Source organism: Stegostoma tigrinum, chromosome 11, assembly GCF_030684315.1.
Source record: "Stegostoma tigrinum isolate sSteTig4 chromosome 11, sSteTig4.hap1, whole genome shotgun sequence".
NCBI lineage: Eukaryota > Metazoa > Chordata > Chondrichthyes > Orectolobiformes > Stegostomatidae > Stegostoma > Stegostoma tigrinum.
In genome coordinates this window covers 49,595,373-49,612,127 of record NC_081364.1, presented here as the reverse complement: position 1 = coordinate 49,612,127, position 16,755 = coordinate 49,595,373, and the positions used below count along the sequence as shown (strand labels likewise).

Genomic DNA, 16,755 nt, shown 5'->3' with positions numbered 1-16,755 from the left:
GTTTAATAAATGCTTCTCAGCAAACTTTGAGTTAATTACTTAAAGCACACATCAATTTAAAAATCTGCATTTGTATATAGTGAGCCAACTAAAACTATTATTATTTGAATGCTAATAATATTTTCTTAAATTTATTTTTAACCCCTACTTTTAGTTAGCAGAAAATTTAAAAAATCTGATATATGTGCTTTTTAAAATGTCTGCCTTTTCAGAATTAAAGGAAAAAATAATCTTATTGTCTTAACATTTAAAGTAATTTGGCTTTTGGATATTATGTGCTGGATTTTACAGGGCACTGTGGTCCCTGTACCCTCACAATAGAACAAAAAATCTGGGAGGGAGCCAGCCTTGATCTCAATGGCAGTGGTGCAGCAGTTCAATGCTGCAGGTAACAGTGATTGCTTTGACTGAGACCTTGGCTCTCTTGGCACCTTGGATGACAAGCAGCTTGGTCCAGCAGCACCACTGAGGCTATGGCCACAGCTGGATCTGCAGATAGCTCACAGTGTTAAAATGGGTCAGGCTTCTCAGTCAGGTGAGAAGCCAGGTTCAAATAGCCAAGGAGAAAATGGCCTCCTATCAGCTCCGATATCCTGCAAAGTAGCCCATGAAATCTATGCTGCTGTGTATTACTGCGTGGCAGGAGCCTACCTTGCGGTAGATAAAAAGCCAATAACAACAGGATAAGACCATTAAAGGCTAATAACTAGCCACTTAAAACCCATATTAGGCACAAAAGCAAACTGAATGCTCAACATCTCCTGTAAAAGTAGAAACAGTCTGAGAGCAGGCAGGATGGTAGTTGGAAAGCCAGCAATTGGATGTAACATTCCCACTGCTTTCAACCCCTATAAAATTCAGCCTTACATTCTTTAACAGATAATCAGATGGCACTCACAAAATTTACAAGAGACCTAAATCTCTTTATTATTGTGACTTCGTGTTTACAATCCATGATCAGTGTTGGAAGGAGGCTACAGTTTATACTTGATTACAAGACACACAATTTGCTGCTAGTGATAATCTTATTTTGATTTCTAGTCAAATATCAAAAATATTTCCAAATAAAGACCTGCCACAGCTGCTAAACTGGCAATTGGGGGAAGAGTATTATCAACCTGCTTTCTGATCATTTTTCTTCTGTTGGGTGGTGCAGCCAGCACAAGTGAAGCTTTTTACCCACTCACAGCTGTTCTTGTCACTATGGAGTTAGGTCCTCAATGCCACAGAACTGACGAAATTATTACCTTTGTTAGTATGTCAAGAGTTTCCATCAATTTTGTTTTAGTTTCACATTTCCAGTATTTACATCAAGAAGAATTTTTTAATGCAAAAAAAAAGCCAAAATTTGGCATTGTCTCTGGACCATATTGAGCACTGCTACAGGTAAAGCCAAATACAATACAAATATGCAACTCCGTGATGAGTACAATGCCCAAGTCTGTGTGTTTGTAGAAGTATTGCATTGATTAATACATATAAGCCACTCATTTGAGTAGAAGAGATAGAACACAGAACAATACAGCGCAGATGTGCACTATTTTAGCACAGCAGCCTCACTCAACAATAGAGTGAGTGATGTCACATGTCAAGTGTTTGTTCACAAAGCTTGAAACGTGGCTGTGAAGTACTTGCTACTCAGTACAGTTTGTTGAAATCCTTTACTCTACTGTCGCAAAAATGGAGGAAGGCCTCAGTGATATGGAATTCTGTAACAAAGTTGAGTCAAACAATATGCTCGAAAAAATCTTTTAGGACTATGAGAACTAAATCATTTTTGTCTAGCAATTTTGTTGATATTCATGTGGAGATGAATGGAATGAAAAATACAGAAGAATAGTTTGCAACCATTGTAAAAGTATAATGATTTTCTTTCAGGATGATTATGTTCTAGAGGTACGTCACTTTCAGTGTCCAAAATGGCCAAATCCAGATGCTCCCCTCAGCAGCACCTTTGAACTTATAAATGTACTAAAAGAAGAGGCCTCGACCAGAGACGGACCAACCATCGTTCATGATGAGTATGCACTTGTGGCTTCCTGTTTCACTTTATTTATGTCATTGTGCTATCCTGATCTACTTGTAGTCCAAACCATTTTATTGATTATTAACAATTAGTTTCATAGAATCATTACTTCATTTGAAAGGGAATATCAGAGATGTTATCTTGTCATTGACAACCTGGTTTCTGTTGAAAATATGCTATTTTGATCTGGATTAATAGTATGAATGGGACATGGAAGTATGTGAAAATGATCCAAGCTGGACTGTGCTCATGTTTTAACTCCCTTCCAGGATAAAAGGAAATGTCTTTACTCAGTGACCCAGAGCAGTTTACTTAATAATTGTAGTTTTATGTACAAATTATTACTAGCTGCCTACCAGTAATATACATGTTTGTTTCCAATCAACAACCAAATATTATCCTCAAAAGCAAGTTAAAGGGTTTCTAATTGAAAAGAAAGCAGCTATTGGCCAGAAAGAAAATAAAGAATAATTCCAAAGATTGCTGTTGACTATAGAAATGATGGTTTTCCATCACTGGACTGTATGTTGAATCTATCCTGTACCTAACTCTTCTCCTGAAACTTCATGACAGAGCTCCTGATCTCTTATAGTAACTTGAGAATGAAAGCATTTGGCACACCAGAGGAATAGCTGAATTCTCTGTTAACACTCAAAGTTACATTGCTAGTTACATTGAGAGACAACAACAATCTCCACAAAACCTCCAGGCATAAATGGTTGTAACCAGATTTAGGTTGACTTTATTTTCCTCCCCTGTGAGGAAGAAACCATTAAGCAGTTGTTTGATTTTGGCTTCATTGATGGTCGTCAGATAGTTGTGAACAATATTCCACAGTGGGTCGTGAGCACTTAAATTACACTAACTCTTGAATGTAACTCTAAGGAAGTACTGCATTGTCACATATACTATTTTTGAACAGTCAGACATAATAGTGCTCTGACATGCCTTGCTCAACATTTTTCTCTCATCAACCGACTGACTAATTGGTCTTCAATCTCTTTTGCTGAATTTTTTGCTGTCACACAAAGGCTCACATGTTCGTGTACAAACATTTCAAAAGTACTTAATTGAGTGAAGTACTTGGAGAGGTGTCAATGATGCACAGTACTTCTTCATTTAAAAAAAACTTCCCTTTTCTCACTCCCCCAGCATTTGATTTTAATGACTTCCACTCTCAAACCTGTTTCAGTCAGCAGGCAAGTGGCATGAACCTCTCATAGCATGACAGTCATACTCGGTTTGCTAAAGGGTTGGAGACTGGTGGGCTAATTTAGTTTTCTTCACATTCTGTTCTTGTAGTCACTTATTGGTGTTTACTGACAGGGTATGTACTGATAGATCTATTTCTCCCCTGTACTACTAGAGAATGAGTGCACAACACAACCATCTGACTAATTTTCTGTAAAAGAATGAATAAAAGTTTTGAACATTTTGAACTTATTATAAGCAATTAAGCTCATAGCTGTGATAAGTGTTACTTTTCTGGTTAGGATTTACAGAGCCAAATGTTAGTTTGAAAGTATTTAGTGTAATTAAGTCAAATGTCAACTGGAACAAACATCTTGCTTTCAATCTTTTGGAATTCCTTAGTGAAATAACTCCCAGGCCAGTCTCCCATCACCACGTCACCCCTTATTAAATGTGGGAAGTCCTTGACACTGGTCCAGCTCCCTCAGAGCCAAATGTCAAAAGATGTCCAACACTCCTATTCTTAACTGTCAAACGGGACTCCCTAATTGGGCCAGATTAGTTGCCCCAATCAGGGAACTCATTCTGCGGTCCATCTGGCTGACCTTGTTACAATCACTACACTTAGAAATATTTAAAGTAAAGGCATCTGGAACAATAAAACAAATTGTCATGTCTCATTCATTTCCTGTGCACACTGTTCAGTGGAATTTGAAAAATGAAATACATGTTTACCTAGAGCAACTTGTCATTGTAATGAATGTTCGTGTTTCTCTATTGCTCCATAGCAAGTGTTATTAGTTATCCAGTGACATGTGCTGCCTTCATTTAATTCTGTCTGAAACTGCACTTGTAAAAGGAAGATTTATTAGTAACCAATGACAAAGAAATTGCCTTTGGATAAAAGGAACATTAATAAAGTCTAAGTGCAAGATTAGCTTGTGTGTTTAATTAGTTTCTAGTTTATATAAGATTAACAACTTACTATTTTGTAAACGTTCAATTCTTTTCTATCTATTCATGTTGCAGGCAATCATTAAAGCTGATCCAGGGTGTACAGACGTTACATCTTAGCAAATATTTGAGAGAGAATGCATGAAAAAGAAATTGCATTCAGTCAGGTGAAGAGAACCTTAGCTGAACACTTCTCCCCCATTCTGTGTTCTGTAGGTTTGGAGGGGTCTCTGCTGGGCTGTTCTGCGGCCTTACGACTCTGTCACAGCAATTGGAGTGTGAATCTGCTGTGGATGTCTATCAGGTTGCAAAAATGATAAACCTGATGCGGCCAGGTGTTTTCACAGATATCGTAAGTACTCGATTCTGAAAATTAAAAGTCTATTATATGACAATGACATTATAACCTTTAATTAGTCCTCGGATACTGCAATAATGATACCAAAACTTGAGCATGGAAAAAGGCAAAATCTGATGTGGTACAGCCTTCTAACGTACCACATTATATCTGAGAGAGTTTTGTAATATGAATGTGCCATAGGTAAGAATGTGCCATAGTTCTCTTGCATTGATCTTTTTCTTCCAATATGTTATAAATGACATCAATCTTGCGAGTTGACTATCTCTATTTTAAATTGCACAATGTTGCAATGGTTATAGTTCTGAAGATTTGACACAATTACAAGCAATGTTGAAGTAGTGAGATACATAAATAAGTAACACGAGGGTTTCCTAATCTAATGCTTTGTTTCTGTCTTTGCACAGGAGCAGTATCAGTTTCTATATAAAGCAATGCTCAGCTTAATCAGCACAAAAGAGAATGGAAATGGACCCTCGTCATTTGACAAAAATGGCACCATTATTATCACTGAAGAATCAGATCCAGCAGAAAGCATGGAATCTCTTGTGTAATTTGAATATTTTCACAATTGGAACTTCATTTGAAAAACAAACTTCTAAGGACTGAATGAACTTCTGAGGCCTTTTTTTGTCAGGTTGCAACTTTTAAGACAACCTGGCTAAACATTTTACAGTGATGAGAGTTTTTGATGTTAATTTGAACCATTCTGAATATTCTTGTTATCCTGCTGAGTATTTGCATCTCTTATTTTCCCAAGATGAAAACACAATTTGTTTTAGTTTGCACTATCTAATCAGTGTTACTGCCGATTTAAAATCTAGTACAAAATCTGTAATTTCCCAGAAATCCATGAAAAAATTCTGTCTGTAGTCCTCTACAACTTGAACTTCATAGGAAGACACAGCCTGTGTCTGGAGACAGTTTTAAGGTAACGTGCAAAGAAAAGCATTCTACATTTTCATCATTTTTCAGCACAAATTGTTTTTGTACAAACTGAAATATATTATTGAATTCACTTTTAAGTAATACATAATTTGAACCTGGCAAGTCCTGTAAAATATCAGATGTAACCTCTTACATTCTAGTGATCAGACTACAAACATTCAAAAAAGAAAATTCTTACCACAAAATATTTTAGTACTGGTCAGGTGTATGGTTAGAGCTAATAATTTATCATTTCCTTGACGCTTTATATATTTGTGCTGATCCAGGCTGTAACTGAAATGTGTGGAGAAAATGTTCATTTTTCATGTGGTCGAAAAGATATAAATATCTCAGTAAGGGCAAGAGTCATCATGCCTGCAAGAATGTGGAACATGAGTAACTGTTTTTGCAGGATTGAAATGAACATACAGGAGACACAGGTCCAAATAGTGGAAAGGGATATGTGCACCAGTTTTTCTTGCACGTAGCCAGCCAGCGGACACAGAATGTAATATTCATTATAAAGAACAGGTGACAGCTATTTGGGGTGCAAGCAATTGCTTGAAATGACCTGACTCACTGTCAGGCGATTGAAATGCAGCTCTGATATAACAAGGTGTAGAGCTGGATGAACACAGCAGGACAAGCAACATCAGAGGAGCAGGAAAGCTGACGTTTCGGGCTTAGACAGGGTCAGGTCTCAGATTCTCCAGCATCTGCAGTTCCTACTACTATCTCTGAAATGCAGCTCTGCCTGGCTTCAGGATTTGCAGGCAGGGCATGCAGCTCAGCGGGGAATAAAGTTACAAATTTGGAAGGACGTTGTCTGAAGCCAAGCTCTTCATTCCACTTTGCTTCTCTCTTCTATCCCCATCTTATATCCCAACTATTTATACCCTCATTATTCTAAACCATCTTTTGGGGACACCCATCACTTGTTGTCTTCACTACCCGCCCCCGCTTCTCATACCTCCCTCCCACAGAGGAACCTCCTCCTGGATGCCCCCTCACAGTGCTCCTCCACTTTTCCCTTGCTGTTGTTGGCACTTCAGGGCCATGAACATAATCCTTTCTCTCTCATCATTTCCTTACCATTTAAAAACTGCTGTCCATCTTTAATCTGAATGTACAACCTCGTCTGATGCACACCACCTTTAACCAGTGCAGATGGAACAAGTTTTCCATTCACTACTGACTAAATCTTGGAGGTCTGACTTAATTTGGGCAAATGTTGATTTAATGGCATGCAAATATAAGTAAAAGGGTACCTGCCACTAGACACCATGAGTTCCTATCCACCACTGAAACACTGTCAACTTAATTTCTTAAACTCAACCCGTTATTGCAAATACAAGATTTTGACTCCAGCCTGCTTGAGCCATTCCTCCTGCCATGATTTCCATTGCTGGTGACCCCATCAAGTCCACTCCTCGGATTCAATTTTCTTTTTGCAGGAGGTGTAGAGAAAAGAAGAATGATACACAACCAACTGTGCAAAAATGTGTAAGTATAAAATGAGGGTGCATTTGATAGCAATGTTACACTATGGATAAATATTGTGTGAGGTACACCAATAATGTTGCATTTTTGCCATATCAATGATTAGTCTTTTGGAAAGATTACATGATTTGAAACATTTTTTAAAATAACAGTTGAGAAAAATTTATTAACTTACCAAAGATATAAAGTAGTTCTCAGCAGAAAGTAGGAATGTTTCTTTTAAAACAACACTGTTTTAATTGTCTTATTATTTCTAAACTGCCTCTTTGGACCAGGGTCAGACTTTTAATTTAGAAATTCAAGAAGTGACTCAATAAGGTGAATGTTAATGTTATCAAGGTGCCAGTTCATATTTCATTTCATGAAAGGATGATTCCACATATTGAATAAACCATTCATATAGACGTTATACCTTAATTATAATTTAAAATTGTATGCTTTCTCTTTTTAAAGGGTTTACCATATTTGTATCTAAAAATCACGTGTGATATTCAGTTAATTATCTGCAGATGAGGTTATGTTCTCAGTGGGAAGAGCATAGTAGTGATTGACTGAAAATGCTGTCAGACTTCTCTCTGCTGTAACATCTTTAAAAAATATACTGCTACCTGGAAGTGAAAACAGAAGTTTCAAAATTTTTGTTAAAAAAAAAAATATTTTCACAAAGTGGGAGACATTTTCTATACTAGATAAACATTTGATGAGGCAAACATGAAACAAACTTTTAGGAAATTAAAAAGCTTGAGCTGTTTTCAGGAAAAAAAATAGTTTAAAAAAGAAAAAAAAACCTTTTCTCAACAAAGGGGAGATATTTGAATTTTTTAAAAACCTCATGTTTCTCCAACATTTGGGGTCGTCATGTTCAAAAGAATTTTGTTTCAACATTTTAGACAAAAATAAAGATAGTTAAAATATCATGTCTTGAAAACCATAACTTTTATTCATTCTTTAGGGTAGCAGATGCAAACAAACTGTAAATATTTTGTTGCTTAAACAGGCATTCTAGGGGGACTTTGTATCTACAATATATAATCACAGAATTTTATATTTTCATATAAAGCTAATTTTTTTCTAGTTTCAACTCCTTCATAGTTTTGTGGTGGCTATGTGGAAAGTTGTATTTGCATTGAGATAGTACCATGAATACTGTGTCATCACATTTCAAAGGCATTGAATCTATATTACTTCTTGGGGGCAGTGGTTGTCGAAGTTGCAGGTATTTTCAACTATATTGTCGATGTATGCAATAGGAATAGATCTAGGCAGTTGCTGAATAAGTTTGTCTCATGATCCATTTGAAAATGTGGTGTTCTGTAACTTGAAAAAAATCCTCTTTGTTCTGTTGGAAACTATATTAAATTGTTCTATTATAGTGTTATTTAATATGTAAATTGTATTGCTACACATGAAATAAAGTATGAATTTTGACGGACCTATTGACGATGCTGTGATTTTGCTAGAAGTATTCATTTTGGTGTTTAAAGCCAATATACTTTGTCTACAATATAGTTTAGATTAGCTGAAGTCAGCCAGCATGTCTAGATTTGAAATTCCTCCTGCCAGTGACTTTATCAAAAATGTCTGCAAACAAAAAACTCAATCATTAAAGAAAAACAGAAGATGCTGGAAGCTCTCAGCAGCATCAGGTCAATAATTTAGCATCAGAAACAGAAACAAGGAGCAGGAATAGACCATTCAGCCCTTCAAACTTTTGCTGCCATTGAGTATGATCATGCCTGATCATGGCTAACTTCTCCCCATACCTTCTGATCCCTTTAACCCAACAAACTACATTTAACTCCTTCTTGAAAAGCACTTTCTGGGGCAGGGAATTCTACAAGCTCACCACTCTCTGGGTGAAGATATTTTTCTTCATCTCAGCCCTAAACGGCCTACCTTGTATCCTTGTTTCTGGACTCCCCTGTCATCAGAATATTACTCCTTATCTACTCCTATTAGTGTTTTATAAGTTTATATGTGACTCTCCATTGTCCTTTTGAGCTCCAGAGAATATAGTCCTAACTGCTCCAGTATCTCTTCATTCGTCAGTCCAGCCATCCTGTGGTATGGTAAATCTCACTGTATAGCCAGAACATCTCCTCAGAGAAGGGGACAACAACTGTACACACTACTCCCAGTATGGTCTCACCAAGGACCTGCATAACTGCAGCAAGATATCTCTGTTCCTATATGCAAAAATTCTTGCTATGAAGGCCAATATACCAGCATGGTGGCTCAGTGGTTAACAATGCTGCCACAACACCAGAAATCTGGGTTTGATTCCACCCTTGGGCAACTGTGTGGGTTTCTACTGGGTGCTCCGGTTTCCTCCCACAGTACAAAGATGTGCAGGTTAGGTGAATTAGCCATGCTAAATTGCCCAGAATGTCCAGAGATATGTATGTTGGGTGAATTAGCTGTGAGGAATGCAGGATTACAGGGATAGGTGCTCTTTAGAGGGTCAATGTGGACGTGGGCCAAATGGCCTGCTGCCACACTAGGTATTCCAAACCATTTGCCTTCATCACCATTTGGGCATGCTTACTTTCAGCGACTGGTGTAAACAGACACTCAGGTCTCATTGTACCTCCCCTTTACCCCATCTATTATCATTAATAGCCTATCATTCTGTTGTTGCTACCAAAGTGGATAACCTTACATTTATCCACATTACATTTCTTTTGCCATGTACTTGCCCACTCGTACAATTTGTCAAAATCAGACTGAAGCATCTCTGCATTCTCCTCACAGTTCAACGTCACATCAGCTTTGAGTCAGCTGTAAATTTGGAGGTATTAAATTTAGTTTCCGCATCCAAATCATTAATATGTATTGTGAATATCAGACAGGTTGTCCTGATCTTGCTGCATGCAGGCACAAATTAGTTCAGCGCCAGTGGAGTTGTAAATCATACTGAACACCTTGCAATCATCAATGAAGGTCCCTGCTCTGACCTTTTGGTGGAGGATTTTTGCACCCAGGCCATTTTCCTGAGAAGCTCCTGTAGCAATGTCCTACCACTGAGGTGATAGATTTCAAATTAGTACAACAGTTTTCCTTTGCTATAGATGTGACTGTCAAGAGTTTTCTCCAATTCTCAATTATTTCAATATTGTTAGGCCACTTTGATTTCATATGCAACCAAATGTTATCTTGATATCAAAGGCTGTTTCACTCACTCATAGCACCATAAAAGGTAAGAATGAGGAAAGCCATATACCCTTTAAATCTGTTCCTCCATTCAATATCATGGCTGATCTGATCTTGGCCTCAATTTCACATTGCTGGCTCTTCCCCATAATCTTTAACTCACCTATAGTTAAAAAGCCTATCTAGTTCAGTCTTATGTACAGTAAATTTTGTTTTAATCAGCACCTTATGAACCAGTACTCTTGATAAACCAGCAAAAATTATATACCTGAAATATCAGAAGCTCATTGTATTATCACAAACTCTACACTATCCGGAGAAGTGAGTGGGGACGCGAGTGAGAAGGCTCTCTGCCAGTAAGTTTTATTTAGGGCAAAATTGCACTATTAATTAAGTGATTTATTCTGCAAATGAAGTATAACATCGATGTGTATACCCCGCCGCATTGCATTCCAATGACTTTGTGTACGTCTTTTTATTGTTTATATAGACACCTTGATCAACTGGAATATTATATCAACTAACACACTCCTGGTCCCATAGGGGCCAGATAATAAAAAGGTTTGCTGTATATTCACTGACACAGTTTCCACAGCTCTCCTGGATTAGATAATTTTGAACTTTCAAGCTTTCTAGCAGGATAATTGTTTTCTCTTCCTAGTTTTAATGAGTAAACCCTAATTTGTTGTGTGAGGGAGGGCACTTCAAGGTCTATTGAAATCAGCCTCTTCAATGGGCAACACCATTGCGCACAGACCCATGTAAAAGAAACACACCTGAGGGCACAGATGCCCTGGCAACCCTTTATGCATTGGACTAAGTTGTGCAATCGACCTTTTTTTGTGTTTCCAAGTAAGATTTATTAAAATATAGAGAGATGTCATTTGTCGCTAATAGCGTTTTAGATAATTAATTTAGTCAATGTAATTTGAAGTAAAAGAATTAAATGAGAGAAATTACTTGGTGTCAGCTCATTAGTTTCAGATTGTTATGAGCATAATATCATGAATGGAAAATTTATGTTCCCCTTGCCTAGGCCATGTAGATGTAACTGCACTGAGAAACCTCCAGCACGTGGAAGGTGGTGAAGCTGAGCTACAAGAGGTTTCAAAGTAAGGCCAGCTTGCTACCACTTCCATATTGTAGACTCCAGAAAACCTTTATCTCATCACATTTAAGAGAATTGAGAAAACCAACTGATTCCCCCAAACTGGCTTCTTCAGTACGAGAGTCTCAGTGCAAACGCACCTCTTTGCCCCAATCAATTCAGATCATTATGCTGCAAATCAACACGAAACCCCACTAAGGCCCGTGATGCAATTTCACTGTCTGTGCACCTGGATGGATTGTATCTATTTGCTGGAATGACTGCACCTGTAATGTGCGCATTGCATAGACATGGTGCAGCAACTGCTCACTTCACACCTTGGTCCATAAAACATCATGTAGGGATAAGGATGGGTGGGTGTGTTTGTTTGACAGCTGAAATTGGGGCTATGCAGAGACTTGAAGAATCGATTATGTTGAACAGTACAAACATATTTACAAAGCTGAGCAATTGTGAACAATGAAGGGTTACCGATGCCACCAATGTGCCCTCAAAATATTTTCCTCTTCCTTTCCCTCCTACTACATCTCAGTGCAATACAAGTTTCTATATCTGGGGTGGAGGAAGTCTGCCCTACAGCACAGCCCATTCGCCTTGAAGTTCTGGGCAGGCCACCTTAGGTCCAGAGGGCTCAGACATCTTCAATTTGTCCTGATCCCACATTGGTCTGGACTCCTCTAACACTCAAGGTGGCAGGCAAGGTGGAAGTGTAAGGCCTAGTCTGAAGTATCCTAAGAGGAGTTTTATAGGGCCTGTGTGTGGTTCAATTCTGCTGTTAACTGCAAGACACAAAAGGCAGAAGGTAATACAACAAAGTGTTAGGAATTGTGTTGGGTGAAATCAACACTGACAGTGTGTTTAATGTGGGAATTACATTATAATGAACACTGCTTTTATTGTTGGTTGGATATGGATATCCAGACATCTCTTCTGGACCTGTCCTGGTTCTTTCCAGACAGTACCATAATTCTTTCCTCATAGGATTTAAGGAGATCATGTTGAGCACCTCTCTTCCCTGTTCTGGACTGCTTCCCCTTGAATGAGAGAAAGGGAGGGATTGAATGCGATGAAAGAGGGTGGCACAGCTGTTAGTGCTGGGCAAATTGCGAGATAAGGTGGTGAAAAAATGTTCATCCTGGAATTCAGTTACTAGTGGTGTACTGCAAGGACCTATTTTGGGGCCACTGCTGTTTGTCATTTTTATAAATGACCTGGATGAGGGCGCAGAAGGATGGGTTAGTAAATTTGCAGATGACACTAAAGTCGGTGGAGCTTTAGATAGTGTGGAAGGATGTTGCAGGTTACAGAGGAACATAGATAAGCTGCAGAGATGGGCTGAGAGGTGGCAAATGGAGTTTATTGCAGAAAAGTGTGAGGTGATTCACTTTGGAAGGAATAAGAGGAACACAGAGTACTGGGCTAATAGTAAGATTCTTGGTAGTGTGAATGAGCCGAGAGATCTTGGTGTCCATGTACATAAATCCCTGAAGGTTGCCACCCAGGTTGATAGGATTGTTAAGAAGGCATACGGTGTATTGGGTTTTATTAGAAGAGGCATTGCGTTTCAGAGCCATGAGGTCATGTTGCAGCTGTATAAAATTCTGGTGCAGCCACACTTGGAGTATTGTGTACAGTTCTGGTCGCCACATTATACGAAGGATGTGAAAGCATTGGAAAGGGTGCAGAAGAGATTTACCAGGATGTTGCCTGGTATGGAGGGAAGGTCTTATGAGGAAAGGCTGAGAGACTTGAGGCCGTTTTTGTCAGAGAGAAGAAGGTTAAGAGGTGACTTAATAGAGACATACAAGAGGATTAGATAGGGTGGACAGTGAGAGACTTATTCCTTAGATGGAAATGGCTAGCACAAGGCAACATAGCTTTAAATTGAGGGGTGACAGATATAGGACAGATGTCAGAGGTAGGTTCTTTACTCAGAGAGTAGTAAGGGTGTGCAATTCCCTGCCTGCAACAGTAATAGACTCGCCAAGTTTAAGGGCATTTAAATGGTCACTGGATAAACATCTGGATAATAGTGGAATAGCTATGTTAGATGGGCTTCAGTTTCACAGGTCGGCGCAACATAAGGGCTGAAGGGCTTGTACTGCACTGTAGTATTCTATGTTCTAATTGTCCCAAATGAACGGAGTAGGCAGCATGGACACCATTCAGGGTTGGTTGTATTTTGGGCAATTGGGTTGTCAAGACTGAGGGGGAGAGGATGGGAGAGGAGTGAGAATGTTACAGCATGAGCTGTGATGTGATGTGCAGCACACTAGCAGAGGTAGTTAGTGGAAGGTAATTGAGAGAAGATGGTGGGACTTAAATTAGAGAAGTGGAGAAGGTCACTGACATTCCTGCACTGTTGAGCATTTTGCCAGACAGTGGATTTGGCACTAACCTGAGTGGCAACTTCTGACCAGGCTGGCAGGATCTGATGGCAACACCTCCTTTATCAGTCCTGGGGGAGGAGGATTGACCTCCTCTATACCACCAATCCACCAGGACCTTGAGGTCTCTATGGGTAAATCATGGCACCAGTTTCCCATTGTCAGCCATGGTCTTTAGCATTGTGTTGCCGTGCAGAGCTTCAGAATGCCAGTGGCTTTCTGTGTACACAATGGACCTTTAAAGGATGGAATAGATGCCAGGCATGCTGGGTCCAGGATACCCACACAGTGATGAGTACATCCATCTAGTGTTCTTACTTCTTGTAACAACAGAAGATTTAGGCACAAAACAACACAGAGAGGGCCAAAACTGGCAGTGAGTTTTGTGTCTCCAGATGGAGGAGGCCTTGAAAATGATTGAGTTTTAGGATGGCTGCAGGAATGCTTATGATGAGACAGGAGTACCAACTGAAGAGGGTGAAAGATGAATGCAAGAACATGAGGATGCATCTAGCACACACAAGGCATAATAACCATGTGCCCACCACTGAACACATGGAGTGCCATAATCGTGATAGTTTTAGTTTAAAAATAGGAAATCGTTAACCTTTTCATGTGTATGTTCTTTCATGCAGGTTGTGATGAAACGGAAGGACCTAGAGATCAAGAGACAAAGAGCCAGCCAGCGAAGTTAGCAATGATAGAAGGAAGTTCTGTACCTGTACAGGAGCCTTGCAACACTTGGGGTCTCCAGATTTAAGTTAGCCTTGGCAGCCAGCCTCCAGCTCTGTTGAGCTACAGATAGCAGCCTGCATCCACCTCAGTTGCGAGCACAGAGGGGAGCAGAATATAGAGTTATTCAGGGGAGAGTTAAGAGCACCTGGCTGAACTGGAAATTCACAGATGATTGTAATATGTGACTAAAGCCTTGTTTCTGTCATGCAGCTAAATTTCATTCATGTCCTCAAGGCTACTTTTGCCAATACAATTTGTCCAAATCTAAATTTAAAAAATCAAAGTTGTTACAAATGCCAAAGTACCTTTCTTATAAATCCTCATTATTTCTTAATTTATACTGGTATGGTCCCAACTGCTAGTATTTCACATGGTCTATTTTTCCCCATTAATACTTTGTCTTTTAAATAATAATACTTACGTTCTGAGGAAGGATCACCAGAACCGAAATGTTACCTGTGTTTTTTCCATCACAGATGCTGCCAGACCTGCTGAGCTTTTCCAGCAGCTTTGCTTTTGTTTCTTATTTACAGCATCCACAGTTCTTTTGGTTTATGCTTATGGATTAGTTTGGATTCAAAACTTTGCTGCCTAGATCCATTGCACTATGTATTTCTTAAATTTCAACAATTGGCATAGTCCTCACAGAAAAACTCTGGATTTATCTCCTCAATCCATTATTTCACCTCTTTACTCTTTCTTTTAGAATATATCTGGATAAAGGTCTTTCATGAAATCTTTAGTTATTCCTTTTGAGGTTTTATTTTTGGCTTGGGGTTTATTTTTTGCCTCTGTACATCACCTAAGGGAGTTTTCTGTATTAAAAATACAATATAGTTGCAAGTTGCTATGGTATTTTTTTAATGTGGTTATTTTATGATTGGTCCCAGATCCAAAACACCAAGGTCATAACTATGCTGAATTATTTTTGTGCTTCTTGTACCTTATTTATCTTGACATCTTATCTCAAAAACAACAGAAATTATTGAGTATTGACATTGTTTTTGGGATAATTGTTGAAATATTAGACTTCCAGGTTAGATGTCCTTTTCTAACTTTCTCAGTTGGAGATACATGACTGTTTGTCACTGAATTACAGCTGTCATTGGAAATTCAATATTTTATATCAGTACAATTCCTGTGTAACTTGCAGCAATAATGCAATTTGTTGTTGCACTGCAAGTAGATCCTACAAAGCAGAGACTATTAGGAAATATATACACATGTTTACTTTTCCCTCATGTTTCATGTTCTCTTGGCTAAGTGACTTGTTAAAAGACAGCTGTACACCTAGATAAGCAACCTCAGTCTGGAGCTGCCCTGAACAGTTCCTGACATTTGCCCTGGACGTTGCGGACAGTGGAAATTTTGTGGGCATGGATTTGGAAGTCCTGTTGGATGGGAAGTGCAGGTGCAGGATGTTCTTTTCCTCCAGGAACAGCAGTGGAGGCTACAAGACCAGACTATGCCAGCCAGATCTGACATTGACATCTAGATAAGGGCAGTATCTGGATGAATGTACAGTAATGTAAGAAGAAAGTCAGTGATCTCTTCCAATCCATCAACTTACATGCCACTTCCTTACACTTTATCTTCGCTACTGTACCCACCTCCTGCAAAGGTTCTTACTCTACCACACTCACTGTTGCCTACAACATTCACCCCTACTCACTGTTCACTAACCCAACCCCATCAAACACAACAGCAACAACATCTTTACTCTGTATGCCCTCGACATTGCCCACTCACTTGCTTGGCACACATTCCCCACCTGCACAAAAGATAACTGTGCCACCCACTTTCATCTTCCTGATTACCTGCCTCTCTCTCATTCCAAGAGGGATAAAGCCCACAAAAGGGAAGCAAATTAAGATGGGTAATTGACAGCCTGGCATTTGACCCCTCACCCTTTATGTAGAGAGGATCCTGACTCTGACTGACCTGACAATATGCCTGGCCATGTCCAAGCTCTGGCACTGGTATCAGATGTTGCCTTTGACTTACTGTTATGACCAAAGGTCATCTCCCTTGACTTGATGAGGGCTGCTGACAACCATAACAAGCTCGCTAGTTTTGTATTTGAGCTAAATGGTAAGGCAATATAGCAGTGCTCTGAGCCTCATGTCATTGGCTGAAGAACAAAACGTGAAAAGGAACGGCAAGACATTAAAGTGCAGAGTGTCCTGTAAGTAGTTGAAGCTGTCATAAGGGTACCTACAGTCTTGCACAAGTCAAATGCAAATGTCTATGGGTAGGGGCTGCAAGCAGTCAGTGCCCAAATACTTCCCTGAGAAGGTGTGCCATGAGATTATGTTACCTCGTAGGAGGTCCTTTGAAGTAAGTGGTGAGCTGAAGTTGCTGGGTACAGTACCAAGAATAACTCAGTATCTATTTGCTCGCACTGGGTGGAAGAATGGGA

General features: G+C 39.2%; 1 protein-coding gene and 1 long non-coding RNA gene across 3 annotated transcripts in view; one reads left to right on the top strand and one right to left on the bottom strand.

Moving 5' to 3' along the window:
* Positions 1 to 8,388, top strand: part of LOC125460192 (receptor-type tyrosine-protein phosphatase gamma-like) — a 693,348-nt gene extending 684,960 nt beyond the window's left edge. For both annotated transcript variants that reach the window (XM_059649945.1, XM_048547332.2), the window contains 3 exons: positions 1,879 to 2,021; positions 4,388 to 4,523; positions 4,937 to 8,388. In XM_059649945.1, coding sequence (XP_059505928.1) covers positions 1,879 to 2,021; positions 4,388 to 4,523; positions 4,937 to 5,083 — 426 coding nt within the window. In that variant the 3' untranslated portion in view covers positions 5,084 to 8,388. The remainder of the gene's footprint in view (positions 1 to 1,878; positions 2,022 to 4,387; positions 4,524 to 4,936) is intronic.
* Positions 1 to 16,755, bottom strand: part of LOC132210259 (uncharacterized) — a 65,281-nt gene that overhangs the window by 14,797 nt on the left and 33,729 nt on the right. The window lies entirely within an intron of this gene.